Raw genomic sequence first — 22,629 nt, 5'->3', positions numbered from 1 at the left:
CCACACCCCTTTCGGTTTCTACAAGACATCGAACGGAACGCTAAATTGTTTGGCAGTACGTCTTTGCCGGTAGGGTTATAACTGCCACGACCGAAGCCAAAAATGCGTCAAAAAGTCCATGTTTCATTGTTTTAGTCATTTTCGTAGTGTAAGAAGCTCCCTAAAAATGTCGGCTTATGTAGCTGAATAGTGTAAAAAACGATCAACAATTTCTAGTTTACTAAAAGATGAATTTACTCTTTATTTGTGTTTTATTGTTGGTGGATTTCACTTTCAGTTTTGGGAGCAATGTGCAATGCAACTCCATAGTTAAACTCTATGAGTATGATTCCGCCTTGAAAAACTAGTATCCAGGACCGTAAAAAAAAACAAAATATTCTTATTCTTCTCATTCACTTCACTTCTCAGATTTCTCCGTTTTCTCTATTCTCAAAAATATCCATGTCCGACGATCAGCCATCATCTGCCAAAACAGAAAAATCGAAGAAAAATAGTTTCCGTCGACAATTTGGATAACATACATTTAAAATAAAATATCCGATCGTTTTAAAAAGTATTTCAATATTCCATTTGGTGTCAGACAAACTATATAATTACGTTTCCTAATACTTTTCTATTTTACGTAGTAACAGTGAGTTGAAATGGAAAATAACTCTTGTAGTGAAGATGAAACTAAGGATTCCCCTGCGAGTCCTAAATTAAGTAGTAAAAAGTTGAAACTAAACGATGGTAGCTCACAGGACAGTATTAAAGAGATGGGTGAGTATTGATTTTATTTTAATTAAAATGTGTCTCTAAAATATATATTTTTTATTTTTTCGTGTATTATTTTATTCCACAGCATCTGATAGCAAAGAGGAGAAAGATGAAAATGTCGACAGCGGCGTGTCGGCCGACAAATCTGAAAGCACTAGTAGCGACGATCGTGCAAGTGCCCCCGTTTGTTTACAAAATAATCCTGTAGATGAAGTAAACAATGAAATTGTCAACGTCGCACCGTCCAGTAGCAACGTGCGGGCGATCTTGTTAAACATAAGACATCCAAGGAGGTCGAGATTTTACAGAAAACGCAATAATGACGACAGAAGGTCAAGTGATTCTGATGGCGAGTCGTCAAGGGATTCCGACGATTTATCTTTTGAAGAAACGACAGAAATCAGACCTAACGATTCTGCAGATGTGGATTCAGTTACGGATTTCTCAAATGGGTCCCCTAGTTCGTAAGTGATATTTATTTTTAAATTATGTTTCAAATGTAAATAGATTATTTTGTTGGCCTCCGTGGCGTAGTGGAGTTACAAGACGAAGGTCCTGAGTTCGATTCCCAGCTGGGCTAATTAAGATTTAATTGGTCCTGGTCTGGCTGGTGGGAGGCTTCGGCTGTGGCTAGTTACCATCCTACCAGCAAAGACGTACCGCCAAGCGATCAGTTCAATGTAAGTACAGTACAGTACAAGTATATACTTACCATTCCGATACATTGTCATCTAGAAACCGTAAAGGGGTGTGGATTTTTATCCGCCTCCATCCTAGACTGCATTATCACTTACCATCAGATGAAAATTTAGTCAAGGGCTAACTTGTTCAGAATAAAAAGAAATTAAATAAATAAAAGATATTATGACCTAACAAATAAAAATGGTCAAGTGGTAAGTTTATATGCAATAGAAGGTGAGAGACCTTAAGCCGTTGAACTACCAGACAAATTCTTTGATAGCTCTATGTCACTTTGTCAACTAGCTCATGATGATAATAGCTAAGCTTTCTTGAACTATTGACGATATCTAAGGTATATTATAAGGTATATTTTTTTTTCTCTTCCACAGTGATTGTCTGGAAGAGATCGCTCTTTAGCAATAAGACCACCATTTGTACATTAGTTTCTAAGTGTTATTATAAGTTATTGTTTATTTTTCTTTTAATGTACAATAATGTATATTTCTTCTTCTTCTTCTTCTTCTTCTTCTATATTGGAAGTAAAATTGTTACATTTTGTAATGTTCATTTATTGTGCATTCAAATGATTCTTCTCTTTGAAAACAGAAGCAACAGTAGCAGCACCGGCAGTTCATCCTCCACCACATCGTCAGACAACAGCAACGATTCCTACGATAGTGCTGATGTGATTCACATGCGGGCAAGCGGAGCCACAGACAGTGATGAGACTCCGTGGTACAGCAGACAGAACAACGATGATGAGAACCAGGACAAACAGCCACCGGTGCTGTCAAAGATGCAGCCTCGACATAAATATCAAATTCTTAGAGGTATTTTTCTTAAGACTTCTACAGCCTTTCTTGATGAATACTGTTTACCAACAAATAACTTAAAAATGGGGGTATGAATCAATAGTCATTTCACACCTAATAATAATTATAATTAACTTATTCTTAAATAATGAAAATAAATTTGATTAATAAGCTTAGAACAGTTAGATATGGTTAATGTATTTTGTATAACATTTTATAGACAAACAAAACATAATTTAAAATAAATAAGTTATGAAATGACATGCGATTTCTATTTACATTTCTAATTTCTTTGTTGGTAAACGGTACTTAACATGAAAGGCTGTAGTATAGGTTTATCTGCAAAATTTACTATTTTTTTTTATTCTTCACAAGTTAGCCCTTGACTACAATCTCACATGGTGGTAAGTGATAATGCAGCCTAAGATGGAAGCCGGCTAACTTGTTAGGAGGAGGATGAAAATCCAAACCCCTTTCAGTTTCTACATGACATCGTACTGAAACACTACATCTTTTGGTGGTAAGTTTTTGCCGGTGGGGTAGTAACTAGCCGTGGCCAAAGCCTCCCACCAGCCAGACCTGGACCAATTAAGAAAATCTTAATTGGCCCAGCGGCAGATTGAACCCAGGTCCTCAGTTTTGTAAATCCACAGCACAATACCACTGTGCCACAAAGGGTGTTGAAACTATAAGCTGATACATCAGTTAAGTAGTTTAGCCTACCCTATACCCTAAGTTATCCTATTTTTTAAGTTGGATCAAACTGCACACAGTGCACAAATTTGATTAAAATGGGTTTCAGTAGTTTAGGAGTTCATTGCAGACAAACATAATACATGTATAGATTTTACACCATGAAATAAAAGCCATAAAAACGAAAACACTATGGGTCTCACTATCTTATACTTAATTAATATAAGAATTTGAATTTTATTATGCACCATAAAAAATGAAAATATTTTCTTTATGTAAGAAATTTTCAATAAATAAATATTTCATCTGATTGTTGAACAGTTTTAGCATGGAGGAGTCTGGTGGGTCTATACTGCAGATCTATTATTAATGCTCCTACTAAATGTGAAACTATTATAAATGTAAAAGTTTCTATGGATGTTTGTTAATCTTTAACACCTTAACTACTAAACTAATTTAACTGAAATTTAAAACGAAGATAAATAATATCCCAGATTAATACATAGGCTACTTTTCATCTTGGAAAAATCCATGGTTCCAGTGGGATTTGTGAAAAAATGATTTCTACGCGGACAAAGTCGCGGATGTCCGCTATTTGTCTATATTTTCTATTAGCTGCTGGAATAACTGTAACTGATTCAAGATAGTAAATTTTGAAAAATCCGAAAAAAAAATATTCCTTTGTCACCCTAAGGATTTTTGGTAAACTATTTAAATTAGTTTAAGATAATTAGGTGATGTATCTACCATTTGCGTTTTATTTATTATTTATGGGACACAGAACACGGGAATCCATTATATGATATGATATGATTGTGTTGCAGAGGTAATAAATCGTGAGATGGGTTTGACATTTCCTTGCGGCAAAACGATACAGAATGACTTGATGTTTGAGCGCAAGTTCTACGCGTCACTGCACGCTGTCTACAGAATGGACAAATTGCACTCCCTCGTCAAGCACAGGGGCTGTGTCAACTCTATTAATTTTCACCCAGAAGGTAATCCCTTAAATTATTTTGCTAAATATTTAGTGTTCAGGAAAAAAATTTCATCACATTTGTTTTAAAATTAACGTTATTTGCTATGGATTCTCTAGGATTTATTCTATAATTTATTTTGATTTTGATGACATATTAAGATTTAACATCATTTGAGATATATATTCAATAGCGACACTTCTTCAGTAATAGAGTAATTAAACTGTGGAATATAAATTGCCTGAGGATGTGATACCTGCAAAGTCACCAAGTGTGCTCAAGAATTGTTTGGATTGAAAATATTTAACAACTAGAAGCACACTGGCATAGGTTCATCAGCGAAAGCTGCTTATTAGTTTAAAATATAATAATAATAAAAACTACTTCTCAATTGCAGCTTTCTCACTTCCGCTAAGGATGATTCTTCAAGTCTTCACTTAAATTTGATAATTTAGCTAAAGAACAAGATAGATGATAACAAAATTGAGGGATACGGTCATATTCCTCATTAAAAAAAATTTAAACAGATTTTGAATTACGTCTGCTTTTGGTAGTAAAACTCAAAACAAATTTGGAAATTACTCTATTCCATTTGTATATTTTGAATATTTTAAGACTGTTAATATCTTTCAGGTCGACTGCTGGCGTCCGGATCAGATGATACAAACGTTATTATATGGGACTGGGCCAAAAGGGCAGCTCTGCAAACTATCAAAACTGGCCACAAGTCTAACGTCTTTCAGAGCAAGTTCCTCTACCTCAATGCTCAGAGCCAACTCAATATTGTCACATGCGCGAGGGATGGCCAGGTATGTTCAATTTATTGATTGATTTAAATGCTAGGCGGTTGCTATGCCAAGTAGGCTTTATTTTGTATTTCTGGCAATTCTTCTTCTTCTGCTTCTTCTTCTTGATGTCGCAGCTCTGCAGGTCTCTTGAGGTCCTGTATCACGTTGACCGTTACCGATCTATTGTGATCGCCACTGACTAGATATCCCCTCCAATACTGGTTGCTGCCAGGTACAGCAGCAGTTTCTTGGCTGGGATGTGTTTCACCTCCTCTGGATCCATTGTGTAATGCCCTAAGTGGAGGTTGCGTTAATGTATTAGAGCTGGGCAATTGCATAAGATGTGCATAGGTGTTTCCTCTGCCTCTAGGCAGAGTCTGCACAGATCTGTGTCCCGGAGTTTAAGATTGAACATTTGTCTACTGAGTCCACAGTGTCCGGTCAGTGCCCGCACTAAGGTACATAGGTTTTTCCTACTAAGCGCTAGTAGGTCTGAAGCAGCCTTCTTATTGACGGACTTTACTAGCGCTTTTGATTGATTAATTCCTGGAAGTTTTCTCCAGCGATTCTTACCAATGAATAGTTTTTGATATATATGTGAAATAGTGGCCTGGCAAGTTCAATGTTTGGTCCCAGGTTCGATTACTGCAAAGCCCGACCAGCGGCGGCACGCCCACGCGGCGCCGTCTCGCGTCTCACAAGCGCGCGGCGCACAAGCTGCACGTGTCGGCGGCAGACCCGCACGTGGTGGTGTCCGCGGGCGAGGACGGGCTGGTCATCGTGTCCGACGTGAGGGTAGAGCACACTGTCAAGTGAGTACCGACCGCCATGTTGTTTACTGCACGTGTCGGCGCCGACCCGCACGTGGTGGTGTCCGCGGGCGAGGACGGGCTGGTCATCGTGTCCGACGTGAGGGTAGAGCACACTGTCAAGTGAGTACCGACCGCCATGTTGTTCACTGCACGTGTCGGCGCCGACCCGCACGTGGTGGTGTCCGCGGGCGAGGACGGGCTGGTCATCGTGTCCGACGTGAGGGTAGAGCACACTGTCAAGTGAGTACCGACCGCCATGTTGTTCACTGCACGTGTCGGCGCCGACCCGCACGTGGTGGTGTCCGCGGGCGAGGACGGGCTGGTCATCGTGTCCGACGTGAGGGTAGAGCACACTGTCAAGTGAGTACCGACCGCCATGTTGTTCACTGCACGTGTCGATTATAATGAAAATCTTGTAACATAACCTAATAATTAGTGATGCGCCGACTAGTTGCCGACTAGTCGGTAAAGCCGATTAATCGGTAAAGTCGCCGACTAGTCGGTAAAGCCGATTAGTCGGCAAAAAGCGCCGACTAGTCGGCTTATTATTTTGTATGTATTTCTCAATAATATTATGTATTGAGGAAGAAAAAAACACCTTTACTAAAGATTTTCTTATTGTCATGATTAATTTTTTAATCAACTCTTTAACTTCCATGAACAAGAACAATTATTAGTACAAAAACAAAATACTTTTCATGTCACTTGTTTGAAAAAATTACTTTTGCTGAGCTATAGCAAGCAAAAGTCCATCAAAGCAAAAGTAACTTTATTTAAATACTAGCGTACGCCCGCGACTTCGTCCGCGTGAAACCCTACTACTACCCCTACCCCTGCCCTACCCCCACCCTACCCCTAACCTACCCCTACCCTGCCCCTACCCTGCCCCTACCCTAACCCTACCCTACCACGCGACGGCGACGGAAGCTTAAAAAATGGAGTAACTTCTCCCGTTTTCCCAACATTTCCCTTCACTGCTCTGCTCCTATTGATCTTAGCGTGATGAAAAGTATACTATAACCTGCCCAGGAGTATGAAGAATAATTGTACTAAGTTTGGTTAAAATCCGTCTAGTAGTTTTTGTTTCTATAAAGAACATACAGACAGACAGACAGACAGACAGACAAAAATTTTACTGATTGCATTTTTGGCATCAGTATCGATCACTAATCACCCCCTGATAGTTATTTAGGAAATTTATTTCATGTACAGAATTGACCTCTCTACAGATTTATTATAAGTACTAGCGGACGCCCGCGACTTCGTCCGCGTAAATTTCGATGTCAACTTTACTACTACCCCTACCCTACCCTACCCCTACCCTACCACTACCCCAACCATACCCAACCCCTACATCTACCCTACCCTTACCCTACCCTACCCTACCCCTACCCCCACCCTACCCCTACCCTACCCCAAACCTACTCGTACCCTACCCCTACGTTACCTACACCCTACCCCCATCCTACCCCTACCCTCCCCGTACCCTGTCCCTTTCCTTCCCCTATCCCACCCGTACCCCTATCTCACGCCTATCCTACCCCTACCCTACCACTTCCCTACTCTACCCGTACCTCTACCCTACCACTACCCTACCTCTACCCCTACCCTACCTCTACCCCTACCCTGCCACTACCCTAAACCCGGCCCTAAACCTACCCTACCCCTACACTACCCCTACGCTTCCCTACCCATATCCTACCCTACCCTGTAACTTCTCTATCTTACTCCTACCCTTAGCAAAATCGGTCCAGTCCTTCGGGAGTGGTGGTATGACCAAGAGAAATAGAGACTTCTATGCTAATAATATAAAGAGGTAAAGTTCGTGTGGTTGTAGGAGGTAATCTCTGGATCTACTGGACCGATTTGGAAAATTGTTTTACCAATAGAAAGCTATGTTATTTGCGAGTGTCATAGTCTATGTTTGATTCCCATATTCACACGGGAACGGGAACTACGTAAATGAAAGCGCCGGGCGTCATATAGCGGAATTTCTGCGTCTTTTAGAAATTTTGTATTATCTCCGAAACTATTTAAGTAATTAACATACTGTAAAGGGCAAATCTTATCTCCATAATATCCTTGTGATTATTAAATAATTTATTTTAATAAGGATTAAAGTTTAGTTGTATAAATAATGACGTAAACCTAAGTATATAAAATTAATAATTTTTAAAACACAAAAGGTACTATATCTGCTAATATATAGAAGATAGATATATGGTGTCGCGGACTTTTTTGTAGAACTTTTAAAGATACATAAAGTCTCCATACATTAATTTCAATTTTACACAGTAGTTAAGGCAGCGCATGCGAATAAGTCTGTTTAAGAGGATTTTCTGTCCGACCTGTATGACAAAAATTGTGATAACCCGGCTAATATATATGATACCAATATAAAATATAGCCTATAGCACTCCCCGATAATTTAGCATTCTACTGGTGAAAGAATTTTCAAAATCGGACCAGTAGTTCCGAAGATTACCCTATTTAAAAAATGTGACAAACTTACAAACTTACAAACTTTACCTCTTTATAATATTAGTATAGATAGATAGATAAGTTTTGAGTTAAGGATGGTAATCAAAATTGTTCATAAGATAGTTATTATTTCAAATTAGCAGGTTTAGTTAAAGTTTACATTAAATGTATTGTTTATACGCACAAACCATCGCCTGTGATAAGACAACCCACGAGTACCAGAAATTAAAAAAACACACGAGAATTAAAAATTGTTTGTATTTTTGTGATAAAATAACTACTTTACGGAAATGCCAGACCATTGATCGACATTGCCGACTAATCGGCATCTTTGCAACCGACTAATCGGCTAGTCGGCTAATCGGCAAAAGTCATAGTCGGCGCAACTCTACTAATAATGTATGCGACCAACTACAGTACATTATGATAAATCGTTTGCAGGAACTTCCACTTGTGCTCGTTCCCGCTGTACAGCATGGCGGGCCACCCGCTGGACAAGCACAAGCTGCTGCTGGCGGGGCAGGACAAGTTCGTGCATGTGTACGACACGCGCAACTCCACGCTGCCCGTCGCCACCTACTGCCCCGGACACTTCCACGACATGCCGGTCAGTGCTTCTCTGTTAGCTGAGGTCTCAGTATACTGTGAAGGAGTTTTCAATCATCATCATCATCTCCTTCCATCACCCTTATCCCACTTAAGTGGGGTCAGAAAAATATGTCAGTCTTTTCCATTTGTCTCTATTACTCGTCAACTCGTCATCCACTCCTTTTACACACATGTCCTCTTTCACACAATCCAACCATCTCTTCTTTGGCCTTCCTCTCCTCTTATGACCTTCCACTTGCACATTCAACATTTTTCTAGTAATATGACTTTCCTCTCTACGCATTACATGTCCATACCAAGCTAACCTTCTACTCCTCAATTTTTCTGTCACTGGCGCCACCTTCAAACTTCCTCTTATATATTCATTCCTTATTTTATCTATTCTTGTCACACCACACATCCATCTCAACATACGCATTTCGTTCACATGCATTCGTTTACTATCCGTCCCTTTCACCGCCTTCTCAACATTTTGATCCATACAGCACGACAGGTCTTACAACCGTTTTGTATATTTTACCCTTAAGTCTAAGAGGCATTCGCGGGTCACATAGTACATCTGAGACCTGTCGCCATTTCATCCATCCCGCATTCATTCTACTTTTTACGTCTCGGTCCACATTGCCATCGTTTTGAAAAAGCGATCCGAGGTACCGAAAATCGGAGCAAGCTGGTAGGGTTACACCATTTAAGGCAATTCTGGAAGATTGAGATGTACCGCCAAAGTCCAAGAATAAATATTCAGTTTTCGTTTGAGGAGTTTCGTCGGAGGAGTTTTCAATCATATCTATTATTATCAGACTCAAAAGTGATTACAAATATAAGAAAACTAATGTCGAACAAAGGTAATGATTCACAACACTTGTGAGGACAACTTAATTAACAAATCAAGTAACCAAAATAAGAACCTAGAATGGCAAAGAATGACCTTGAGTGGAGTCACGCACTTGTAAACGATGTGTGTAGGGTTAAAGGATCCTTTGACTGATATCAAACATTCCCCTTTCCCACACAAGTCACTCCCCACCTATTCTAAGTTACCCTTAAAGAATTACACAACAAGAGATGTGGACGGCTCGAACACCACGAGCACACTGAAACCAACACGAGGTCGAGCGACGTCATATCCGTCACAGACTACTATTTCCTACACTATTTATTAAAAACATGTAAATTTAAAAGCGGCCAACGCGGCGATAACACTATATTATAAATCTGAAAGTGAGTTTGTTTGTTTCCTTTGTTTTAATGGCTAAACCACTAAACCTATTTATAAAATTCTCTCACCAACATTAATTAACAAATGAATGTATTCTCTTCTGTTCTATATGCTGTGGGTATGCAGGCCAAAGGACTGCGCCGCAAGTCAATGATGCACCTGACGTGTGCGGTGTACAACCACGACGGCACCGAGATACTGGGCTCCTACAACGACGAGGACATCTACCTGTTTGACGTCAACAAGGATGTTTATAACAAGTTAGTATAACAAAGAATTATCGTTCTACTGGAGTGCTGGAGAGAGCAAACTGCAAGCGCGAGCTGATGACAACTGTAATGAGGTGGATAGCAGCATGACTGCGTTCTGCCTAACAAAGAACTGAACTTAAATCAGATAAATAAAAATAATCCCTTTTTATGATAAAACTAGCCGACGCCCGCGACTTCGTCCGCGTGAAACTCGATGTAAACTTTCAACTACCCCTATCCTACCTCTATCCTACCCCTAGCCTACCCCTACCCTACTTTGCTGGTTGACTTTTTACACCTTGTGTCCGAAAAACCCAAATATCTTATAGAACCCTATTTTTTTTTCAAAATAAAATTTAGCCTATGTTACTTGTGGATAATGTAGCTTTCGAATGGTGAAAGAATTTTTAAAATCGGTCCAGTAGTTTTTGAGCCTATTCATTACAATCAAATAAACAAACAAACATACAAACAAAGTTTTCCTCTTTATAATATTAGTATAGAAGTATAGATAAATAATATAAATAATGAATGTAAATATCATCCATACTTGAGGAACTCGTAACATAAGTATGACTATGAATACATACCAATATGAGAGACAAAGAAGAATATTTGGCCTTAATTTGAATCACATAAGTATTCCTTGTAAATAAATGAATTGATTAATTGAAAGCTATCTTTGTTTTGAAAGAAAACGAAAATTTTAATATAAATCTTTTTTGCAGAGATTCGAGTGAAGTCAAAGATGGTTACACGCACCGGTATAGTGGGCACCGTAACATTGCTACGTTTAAGGTACATCTCTTTTGCGTAATTATGTAAATCCGCAAAATATCTTGGGATACACCTAGACAAAAAACAAACATGGAGAACGCATATAGTAAAAAAACGCGATGAACTAAATCAAACCTTCAGAAAACTTAACTGGCTTATGGGAAGGCATTCGCATGTCTCACTCAGTAATAAATTGCTCATTTATAAAACAGTAATAAAACCAGTGTGGACCTACGGCATTGAACTGTGGGGCACAGCCAAAAACTCAAACTTGGAAATATTACAAAGATTTCAGAATAAAGTTTTAAAAACCATCACAAATGCTCCATGGTTCACTAAGATATCGGAACTACATGAGTATCTTGACATAAAAACAGTAAAAGAAGAGGTTGAACTCAGATCAATGTGCTATAAAAATCGCATAAACACCCATGAAAATAAACTTGCTACTGCCCTCGGTCATCCAATAGATGTTAGAAGGCTAAAGCGCGCCTACATATGGGATCTCCTGTAAAAAAAAAAAAATCAAAATAATAAGAATGTACAAATGAAATACAAAAAATTAACAAATAAAATAAATTAGCATGGCCTTCAATGGAAGGTCAGCTACACATGCCATGTAGTACCCACAAGCAATTTGCTTAAAGCTGTTGCAGCTGATTGCACAATAGTAATGAATTATAAAAAAAAAAAAAAAAAAAATTATGTAAATCTTCATCAATAAGAGCCGATTAACGTCCACTGCTGGACACAGGCCTCTTGATAATACTTCAAAACACCACTGTCTCTAACTTTTATGCAACATAGACTTGTGCTTTTTTTATTATTTACCTTGACCACAATCTCATTTGATGGTAAGTAAATAATTTGTTAGGAGAAGGATGAAAATCTACACCCCTTTCGGTTTCTCCCAGTGTTTGGAAGTCCATGCTGACCAGCAGTGGACATCCATCGGCTGATAACTCTAGAAGTCTAAACTAATGACATAAGGACCTGCCTTGCTAGACATTATATATCTGTCAAAGTATATAATCAGCGATTATAAAAACTGTTTCTATAGATTTGACGTTTCATAGTTGTAATCGTGTTCGTCGGTTAAAGAGCTCCGTAAAAATACCTTTCTGTGTGGTTGAATGGTGTAAAAAACGGTCAATAATTTCTAGTTTAGTATAAATTATATAAATTTTCATTTTTAATTTGTCCACAACGGGGACAAGCTAAGATCGTTGACCATACAGCCTAAGTTTTCCGATATTTTTGAAGACTTATGATTGATTTGGTTGTTCGTTTTCTTGTTTGTTAAGCTTGTTGGTAACAGAAAAAGAAATACAGTTCAAATGTTACTTTCCCACTTTGGTACACCGGCGAACAATTTGCCCTTGAAGAGTGATATAAAAATTGTATGTTTCATCAAGGAACATACTTTTATTAAGCCAATTATTTTACCAGATCTTTAGTTTTACATCATATTATCATCTCCATAAACTTTTATACGGGGGTATATCTAGGTTCCCTGAGCCGGCGTTGTCTAGGCGTCCCCTTTGTCTAGGCAGGAAAAACAACACGAGCGGAGGAGGGGAGTGTTAATCGTTTGTCAAGGAATTCCTTAACCCTACACCCATTGGTTACAAGTCCTGGACGTTGCTCGGAGTTTTTCTCTCTGCCCATTTTTGGCATAGATTTCTAAGATATTCGTCTCTAGTCCTTATGTAATAAGTCTGAGGCTGATGATGATGATGACGAGAATGGTAAACTTTCAGGGTGTGGCGTTCTTCGGCCCCAAGAGCGAGTACATCGTGTCTGGCTCGGACTGCTCCTACATCTATGTGTGGGAGAAGGAGAGCGAGGCGATCGTGCAGTGGATGGAGGGCGACCTAAACGGCGTGGTGATATATATCTTTCTTATTTTTAGTCTTCTTCTGTTCGCTTATTTATTTTAGAAAAAAAAAAAATCTCTTCGTCTTCAACAAAAATTTTTTTATACAGTGTTGGTGTAGTTTCCATAATTGATGAGTTCCTTAATGATGATGATGCTTGGAAGCCATTGGATCAGCTTCTACCTTCACACAGGAAGCTTTTTTATTTTTTACAAGTTGGCCCTTGATTACAATCTCACCCGAGGGTAAGTGATGATGCAATCTAAGATGTTAGCGGGCTAATTTTTTCCTCCCTTTCAATTTGTACACGACATCGTACTGGAACATTAAATCTCTTGGCGGTATGTCTTTGTCGGTAGGGTAATAAGTAGCCACTGCCGAAGCCTCCCACCAGCCAAACCTGGACCAATTAAGAAAACCTCAATGGCTCAGCCAGGGCACTGCTCATACCAATTCGCCATGGAGGTCGTCAAAAAAAATTTAAACTGAATTTTAATAATGTTAACAATTGTAGATTATAATATTGTATAATTTTTTCTAAAGAGCATCTGTTGAGTTTCTTGCCGGCTTTTCTTAGCAGCCTGCCTTCCGAACCCGTGGTAGATTTTTACAAATAGTCAAACTTGTTGTTTCAAAAGTGCTTGTAAACTAAACTAACTTAACTGTAAACTAAAACTAAAGCGTAATATTTTTGTGATTGTAATTTATATAGTAGGGAAGTCCCATCTTTCTAAGATACAGTTTCTAACTAGTTCGGATAGCTGGGGCACTCACAAATTTTGACTGTAATATTAATATTTTTCTATTGTATTTATGTTTTTTATATCCTTTGTTTGTGTTCGCCAAATAAAAAACTTTCTTTCTTCTTACTTGTTATTTTTTTTTTATTCTTGACAAATTAGCCCTTAACTTAAGTGATGATGCAGTCTAAGATGGAAGCGGGCTAACTTGTTAGGAGGAGGATGAAAATCCACACTCCTTTCGGTTTCTACACGACATCGTACCGGAACGCTAAATCGCTTGGCGGTACGTCTTTGTCGGTAGGGTGGTAACTAGCCACGGCCGAAGCCTCCCACCAGCTAAATTATTTAATTATTTATTGTTGTTGCTACCTTGTGTTTGTAGTGCAGTCAATAAATGTAGTTCACTCCATGTTCCAGGTGAACTGCATAGAGACGCACCCGCGGTTCCCCGTCATGGCGACCAGCGGACTCGACAAGGACGTCAAGATATGGATACCAAAGAAGGAAAAAGATCCCGATTACAAAGGAATGGACAAGGTATTATTAACCTCCGACCCAATGTTACTCGCATCTTTGCAGTTACTCGGGCGCGGCAGATAAACATAAGGGACTATAACTTGCACGTTGTTGATTACCTCCACTAAGTATGAGGTCTTAACATTGGTGGGTACGTTTATTGCAACCAAAAAAACTAACTTCAAAAATACTCAACCAGCACGTCAGATTAAGATAAGGTAGGTGAGTTGATAGCTAAAAACTACACATTTCGAAAATGTGACGATTTGAGCTTAACGTAATGCATTGGATGTGAAAGCAAGCAACATCACCCTTTACTTTTTTTGGGGTATATTCTATCAACTAGTGTACGATTTTTTTTTTAATGAACCATTGAGGGAAGATGATGATGTTGATTTGTGGAGGATTTATGAAGTCCGAACCACAGGGATTGACGCGTATAAATAAAACATAGATAGGAAATAAACATAGAGAAACATATAGGATATAGTAATACAGTCAGAGCGAGATAACAATAGTGTGAGAATAGTACAATAAACATACCTCAGAATGAGACAGTTATTATTATAGTAGTAAAGCAATATAGAATATGATGGTTAAACAAATACATGGTTATAATATATAATTTTAGTACACTATCATATAATCTACATCTGCATGCATATTTATATACATTAATCATTGCTCTTATAACTAATTAGCTAAATAGAAATCATTCTTAATCACACATACCTACCATTATTATCTATATCCTAAGCACATAGCTTTTTTTTTTTTTAATGCAAATAGGCTCGCGTTTGACCGTGATGTAACCTGATGGCAAGTGTAGATACAGTCTAAGATGGGACACGCTTGCCTAGAAGGTGCCTATTCACTCTTGTTTTGAAGATACCCAAGTTATAATATTCAGGAAACACAGACTTGGGAAGGGTATTCCAAACCTTAGCCGTGCGTATGAGAAAAGAAGACGCAAAGCGTTTTGTACGGGTCCTAGGGACATCTACAACATAGGGATGAAAACCCACCCGATATCTTGCGGTGCGATGGTAAAAAGGCGAAGGTGGTATGACATCGAATAGCTCCTGAGCACATTCTCCAAAATATATCCTATAAAACACCGATAAACTGGCAACTTTCCGCTGATGCTCAAGGGTCTGGAGTTTCGTCAAAAGCGGAACATTTACTAATGTATCGACAACTAGAATTGGTTGCCTAACAATTCTTAACATGATTAATGATGATGATAATGATGTTTCCAGGTGGTGCGCGAGAACAGCTTCTCCCCCCGCAGCCCGCTGTTCAACGACTTCCTGCCCTCGCTGTACAGCGCCTGGCGCCACGACCCGCGCACCAACCCTGACCACGACTCCATCCCGCCCTACGGGGGCAACATCGAGTTCGACGGCAACGTCTGCACCGCCGTCTAGACATCGCCAAGGGAGGGGGAGAGGGGCAGCTGCCCCCCTGAAATATAATAATGAGTACCTATCTCATACTCCATAATATTATCAACAAGCACACTGCATGAAGCGCGTCGCTTAGGGAGGGGGAGAGGGGCAGCTGCCCCCCTGAAATATAATAATGAGTACCTATCTCATACTCCATAATATTATCAACAAGCTCATTGCATGAAGCGCGTCGCCAAAGGAGGGGGAAAAGGGCAGCTGGCCTTTTGAGTATAAAAATGAGAAGCGCGTGCCAAGGAAGGGAGGAGAGGGGTAGTTGCCCCCTTAGAAAAATAAAAACGAGTATCTTTCTTATCCATAATATCAGTTCTAGTTTTACACAAGCAGATTTATTACAGTTATTCATCCTTTTTTTTACAACATTTGTCAGGACAACTTAATTAACAAATCAAACTGTAACCAAAATAAGAACCTAGAATGGCAGAGAATGACCTTGAGTGAAGTCACGCACTTGTGACCGTTGTGTGTAGGGTTAAAGGATTCATTCACTGTTAACAAATACTCCCCTTTTCCACTCAAGTCTCTCCCCGCCTATCCCAAGTGACCCATAAAGAATTACACGGCTTCCGAGCCGTCCACATCTCTTGTTGTGCGCTACGAGCACACTGAAGCCGACCATACGACGGGCGCCTGATATCGCAAATCGTTCCTAATATATCTAATATTTTATATTAAAAAGAACTCTGCAACCAACTGTCATACTACAAAGACACGCCGCCAAGGCTTGCCGCCTGGACCCCCCCCCCCCCCCCCTCCTTTCATTGTTGTATTTGTTTTGTCTATAGTGTACATTATAATGTTATTCAATATATTAATACTATGTAATTCAATATATGTATGTTACGTGTGTTTGTTTAAACGCGCTGATCTCTGGAATAACCAGTCTGATTGTAAAAATTCTTCTGAACTAATTTTATAAGTAGGTATTAAAGTACTGGACCGATTTTATAGAAAAATCTTTCACCAATCAATCGTTTAATTTTATGTTAACTTAGAAAGTATAGCTATAATCGCCTTTAATTTTAATTAAAGTAATTCTTAAATTGAGGGTAAATTTTAATTGTAAAAAAAACTTTTTATCTATACTACAATATTAAAAAGTTGGTGAAGTTGTATCGGGTAATCTCTGAATCCAATATATTTGATTTTGAAAATTGTTTTACAGTAGTCTATTTGGATATTTAATTTAATTTTAAATGATTTTAGTTTTATATTATTTGATCATTAAAGCGAGAGCTTGTCAGAGCCAGACCTTTGTGATTTTATAAAAAGTTACAGTTTGAAGTCTTTGCTCCTATCATGCATTGTATGGTAGAAAACTATGGCGTTTATTCTATGGTGGCTTTGGGAGTTGAGTTATCATGCCTTCAGACACCTTGGGAAAACAACTTCAATAATAGGCTAGTTGACACTTTAAAAGATCTTAAATTATTCATTATCGTTCTATTAGATTGTAAAAAATATATTGTATTTTTGGAGACTTAAATACATGATGGTTTATAATATTTACACAATATTGGATTTAAGTAACGTGACTATTTTTTTCGTATTCCTGACAGCAAAGCCTTTCATTTGATATCCATATCAGGGGGGGTGGATTTCAAACAACCATTCCGCCATCTTTGGGAGGCCGCCATATTGGATTTGTAATGATGTTTCTTAGCTGGTCATGTATTGTCATCAAAACTCAGAGCGTGTGCAAAATGTCATCCTAATCGAAGACCGGGAAGTGAGTCAAATTGAGATTCCAAGATTTTCTTACATACATAGTTACAAATGATGCTAATATAAGCGTGTTAAAATACGCTTCATACATTCGCTTCCCAAAGCCGCCATGATATAAACTTCGAATTAGCTTATCATACTTGATTATAGGACTCAGACGAATTATATAGAGAACTGCCACGCTAGACGTTATCCTCTGTCAAAGTATCAACGATCTAACGCGTTTATAGAAATAGTTTCTATATATTCAATGTTTCATTGTTCTAATCGTTTTCGTGGTGTAAAGAGCTAAATAAAAATGCTGATTTGTGCAGTTAAATGGCATAAAAAACGGTCACCAACTTCTAGTTTACTAAAATATAAAGTAAAGTTTCATTTGTAAGTATATATTTCTAAAATTAGTAATGAAAACAATATCTAATAAAAAGAATCTATTCTTCAGCCGGAACAGCAAAACATCGAATATTCTGGTTAACGAGTCTTAGCGATGTGTTTGTTAGTTTGTGTAAAAATTACACGTGTATGTATTGCGAATCAAATTTATAGTTGTGTGTAGTGTACGGATACAAAATATATTTATTGGTGTTGAATATTTTCGATGTGTGAGTTTAACGTTCCCCCTCAAAAAACGACAGACATTTTTGTTGGTGAATTTGGGCAAGATGCAGGTCCATAGGTATTTGGTCTGAGGAGACGGAACATAAGCATTATTAGTCTGTCAAGTTCGTTGATGACACTCCCATGATTGCGGGCGACGGGGGGAAAGACTACGCGGGTGTGAAATCGTGCGTGCGTTTCATTCATCTCTACACGCCCCCCGGCTCGCGCGGACCATCGGGAGTGTTACGAACGAAGTTGCCAAGCTATAAACTATGGTCTATGTTGTATACCAACCATATGTTGTAAGCATAGCCTTAGGCTTGGGGGAATTCACTTTTTAGTTTGGAATAATAATAGTAGTAAGTTTGTTTTATGAGGAAATATCTTTTCAGTTTCCGCGGTGAACGTGGACATGGAAGATTTTATGCCTGTGATATGTTTATTTTTGAAAATGTTTTAAAATTATATAAGCCATTCTGTATGCTCATAGTCCGTCAATAGTTTGTAGGTTAGTAGGTAACTGACAGTGCCTGTTTAGTTGTACATAAACCCTGTAAACTTTTAAAGTATCTAATAGAGAATTTTCTATAAATTCTGGGTTAATTGTCGTTTGCGTAGAATATCAAAATAAATTTTATCCTATTCTTATAAATTATTCCCTGTTCTTAAAGAACTTCCGAGAAGTATTATAGTCGGATGCAATTTTTATGACGTCTCCGAAATAATGTACAGGTCATAAAGTACGCTTTTTCAGGTGTGTGTGTGTAGTGTTGCCCTGCCGCCGCGCTTTTGCGTAACCGGTGATACCTATAATCGTGTATTGTGCAGCTTATCGTACGATGTTCGCGAAACTTCATAAAGATTGCATCCGATTGTACGTCACATTTTACGACATAAGATAACAAGAATCAAAAAATTCAAAATTCATTTATTTCAAGTAGGCTCAATCTTAACTGAGAGTACTGCTACTTTATTCCTGTAAGGGGCACCCCCAGGGGGTCATGCACCCGCTGAGTGTCAATTTCTTAAACGAAAAGAGGTTAAATTTAACACTGAGCGGCTGAATGGTCCCCTGGGGGTGCCCCTACAACGTCTATGAATTCCACTGTTAGATGCGTCCCACAACACATCTCGACGAGACAATGACAAATGCGGCGACCAATAACGGGGAAATTAAAAACATCATTCTCTTTAGTCCCATCTAACGAAAGACAGAGTGATATTATCGATTCGCCCGGTATTGGTCGGCATTTACCTTTCTATCATCTCAAGATATGTGATGTGTATCACCTAATGTTGTACTGTATGAAAATGAACCCGCTGCTTTAAGATGATTTAGTAATTTTATCCAATATTTATGTACAACAGAATTGGCACTGTTGTTTAGTGTAGATAACTGTTTAATTAATATTTAAGCCACATTTACATTGCGAAATAAGTGATGTTATTGAATACAATAGTATTTGTGTTTTAAACAATGGTTTTAATAAGATGTATAAGTATAATGCAAAAATATTGAATAGTTAAATATAAAATTATAGTATGTTATGGTAAACTTTGTGTAATTTCTACAAGGACTGTATTTGCAATGCAACTTGAGTCGAATTTATTCACTATAGTTCGTTTCATGTAGGATGATGCGAGTGACAGTTCATTTCACTCTAGAAAGCTTGCCGCGATTCTCGATAAGTACATATTATGAACGGCGACTGTCACCGTACCAATGCTATCTGAAAAACACTAATAAACTCAAAGGAGCCTAATAATACACTTAACAGTATAAAAAGAAAATATTTCACTGCACAATATCTTCTATAGTAAAACAAGATATAGTCAAAAGGGTTCTTTCATTACCTGAAAGTGACCGAGGTAGCGAATAGAAAATACTGGCGTGACGCGTAATGGACACTAACATCTTGGAGATTTAAGTAGGAAGAGATGTCTCTTTTAAAACTTTGTTTAACCACGTAAAATGCACTAAATGTTTTGTAATGTAAACTTGGCTTAAATCATAATGGAAGGGAAATCAGTCTGGTATGACAATACAAAAAAGGGTATCATCACAGTCGGCCATATTTGCGAGACCCATTCTTCTTTAGTGTGACATTACATATATAAATACTTAAGTTTACATTTTTCATTAATAATAATAATATAATTATTAAGATTATTCAATAGTGTTCAGATATTCGATTTAATATAAAAATATTTAAATTAATATAAAAGTGCTGTTTTTAACTAGGTGTAAATAAATTATGTTTTGTCACACTAGGTGGGTAGTTATAAAATCACAGAAACTGTGTGTGTGTCATAATTTTGGATGGCCTCTGTCCTCTTCTGGATTTCTATGTTAGCTTTTGATTGCATTGTCCCTTAACGTCGGACTAAATAAAAGGAGAAAATACAAAAATTGTAACATATACTCCGCGCCACGAAACAAGTCCCATAGACGCGGCGCCAATGGGGATGATGACTAGGTTTGAATATATTGATTTTTATGATACATTCGGGTAAATAGGGTCAATGTTAACTAATTTATACATAAAAAGCAAAGATTGTCTGGATATTTGCAAAATAAATGAGATTATAAAATTTCAAAAACTACTAAAATTTTTTTATCGTTATTAGATGAAAATTCATACAGTTTTAGCTTCCTTACATTAAATGTGACATTTTTTAATACATGAACTATAAAGATAAACGCACAAATAACAAAGATATTAGTAATTTTGTTTGAACGCCCATACAAATCTAACGATCATTACATTGCCTATGACGTCATTTTTTCGAGCCATTTTGTATGGGGCGTTTTTCAGGGATCCGCGGCAGCGCCGCAAATCTGACACTTTAAATCCCTGTAGCTCCGAAAGTAATGATCGCAGATACCCTGTTCCTTTTACAAAATTGCTTTACTATTAGTATACTCTTAATTTATATACAATTTAAAAAACTGTCATCATCCCTATTGTCATAATGTATTGTGGTAATGGCGGTCTTATTGTCATTTGTGTAAGGCGCTGTCAAATTTAGTTCAGGTTTTAGCCGCAGGACTTCTTTTGTGGCGCGGAGTCTACCTACTTTTCGGGATTATTGACTATGTCACGTTGACAAATATTTCCCTTCTGTTATGCTAACCACAATATGACTACTTTTAAGTAGCTTACTCTTTAGATGTTACTGTAGTTGCGTTTACGTACAATAACAGCGGCATCTGAAAAGTATATTTGTGGCTAATTTTAAGCATAGACCTAAAGAGATTAAACATATTTATAAGAAATGGAACTTCTTTGAATAATTTATTGAAAGTATATTATTTGAGTATGGCGAGAAAGCAATTTACATAACCCAAACCAACTTTTAATTACATTAAACTGAGCATATGAAAGCAGACCAAAGAAGTTTCAATTGTTTTGCATGTAGGTTCACACTATGTATGCAAGTAAATATATTCAGTTGTTACTAGTACCTTTAATAAGGCTAGCTATTTTCCTATAGTTAATAGCAAAAGAAAGTTAATTTCATGTATCCCAATTTCCCATACTATTGTGAGAAGGGTTATAATTGTATAAATAAATTTAATTATTATTATTATTATAAATAGTAAAATGATTTAATAAAAGTAAATTTTGTTTTATTACAAATGTGCCCTTGCTATGTAAGATTGTAGTCAAGGGTTAACTTGTAAAGAATACAAAAAAATAAAGAAATACTGTGCCCCATACTATAAAATACATAAAAAAATACAGAAACCTTCATTATGTATGTACAAAAGGCTATTTTTTTACCAGCATTTAGTTGGAGAGGAAAAGAGCAATATCTGTTGTATTTTAAACAAGACTCGCACTCAAAAGTTTCATCAAAATTGGAAGGATTGTTTAGGTATACTTGTAGGTCAACCATACACAATGGAGACATGGAAGATATCCTATTTGATCACTCTAATCAACAAAGTTTTAAAGCATCCGCTAGCAACTTTGTTTATGTTCTGCATTCTAGATGACCATCTTCAGCACCTTAGACACTACATTTTCTGCATGAACTTTACCTACCCTATGTGATATGTCCCTCCGTAACAAGTGGCGTGCACAAGGTTTTTAACTAGGGTATGCACTATGGTTACAAAATGAAAAATTCCTCTTCCAATATAGGTTTGTAATGAATCAATGAAGTGCACGCCACTGTCCCTAACCTTATACCCCTGGCCATGACTAAAATTGTATGCATAATTTAATAAGATTGAGTAGTTATATGACAGTATCATACTGTCATAATGCATGCTGCTGGATGCTGGTGGCTCGAGATCATTGTGCTTGGAGGTCCATGCAAGAGGCCTATGTCCAGCAGTGGACATCTATCGACTGATAAGGTAAGGTAAGGAGTAGTTATGTAAAACTGTCAGAATTAAATACAATTAAATTCGAGATAGCCCAGTGGACCTCTGCGAGTGTCTCAGTGAGTGTGAATCTGGTCCGGGGCATGCACCTCCAATTTTTCAGTTATGTGCATTTTAAGAAATTAAACATCACATGTCTCAAATGGTGAAAGAAAAACATTGTGAGGAAACCTGCAATGAATCTGTGGCCTCACATTATGTCCTCTCTTCATGTTAACCAAAAAGAGAATATCTACTAATGTGATAATTTATTATGATAGCACCCAGTCATTTGGGCTATGAATGTCTTGTCGGTTAAAAAAGATAAATGGATGGTAGCAATGATATGTCATAGGCTTCTTAGTTTAGGTATACGTCTATAAAAACTAGATTATATAGAATAGAGAATTATTAGTATTTTAATGAGGATTTTTTTTAAACAAAAAATTTAGGAAGGTATGTAAAATACATGAC

General features: G+C 37.6%; 1 protein-coding gene across 2 annotated transcripts; it reads left to right on the top strand.

Annotated features, from left to right (window-relative positions):
* The first annotated feature begins 72 nt into the window (after positions 1–72).
* Positions 73–21,407, top strand: LOC112042897 (DDB1- and CUL4-associated factor 8). 2 transcript variants are annotated; one of them, XM_024078216.2, is made up of 12 exons: positions 73–759; positions 842–1,220; positions 2,044–2,267; positions 3,767–3,940; positions 4,553–4,728; positions 5,344–5,519; positions 8,442–8,607; positions 9,955–10,088; positions 10,808–10,877; positions 12,617–12,739; positions 13,894–14,013; positions 15,252–21,407. In XM_024078216.2, exons 1-12 carry the CDS (start codon positions 642–644, stop codon positions 15,417–15,419), a joined length of 2,028 nt encoding a protein of 675 aa, XP_023933984.2. In that variant the 5' UTR covers positions 73–641; the 3' UTR covers positions 15,420–21,407. The 2 variants fall into 2 exon arrangements, with proteins under 2 accessions (XP_023933984.2, XP_023933903.2); XM_024078135.2 differs by having other exon boundaries at positions 83–759; positions 12,617–12,742.
* Positions 21,408–22,629: the final 1,222 nt, after the last annotated feature.

Source organism: Bicyclus anynana, chromosome 9 (genome assembly GCF_947172395.1).
Source record: "Bicyclus anynana chromosome 9, ilBicAnyn1.1, whole genome shotgun sequence".
NCBI classification, from domain to species: Eukaryota; Metazoa; Arthropoda; class Insecta; order Lepidoptera; family Nymphalidae; genus Bicyclus; species Bicyclus anynana.
Note: the sequence above shows the minus strand (reverse complement) of the source record. Positions and strands in the feature narration are given on the sequence as shown.

Excerpts from the sequence above, each read along its gene's own strand:
- LOC112042897 (XM_024078135.2), top strand. The coding sequence starts at position 642 with ATGGAAAATAACTCTTGTAGTGAAGATGAAACTAAGGATTCCCCTGCG. Across the intron at positions 760-841 it reads GGACAGTATTAAAGAGATGG|CATCTGATAGCAAAGAGGAG; the intron begins GTGAGTATTGAT and ends TTTATTCCACAG. Across the intron at positions 14,014-15,251 it reads ATTACAAAGGAATGGACAAG|GTGGTGCGCGAGAACAGCTT; the intron begins GTATTATTAACC and ends TGATGTTTCCAG.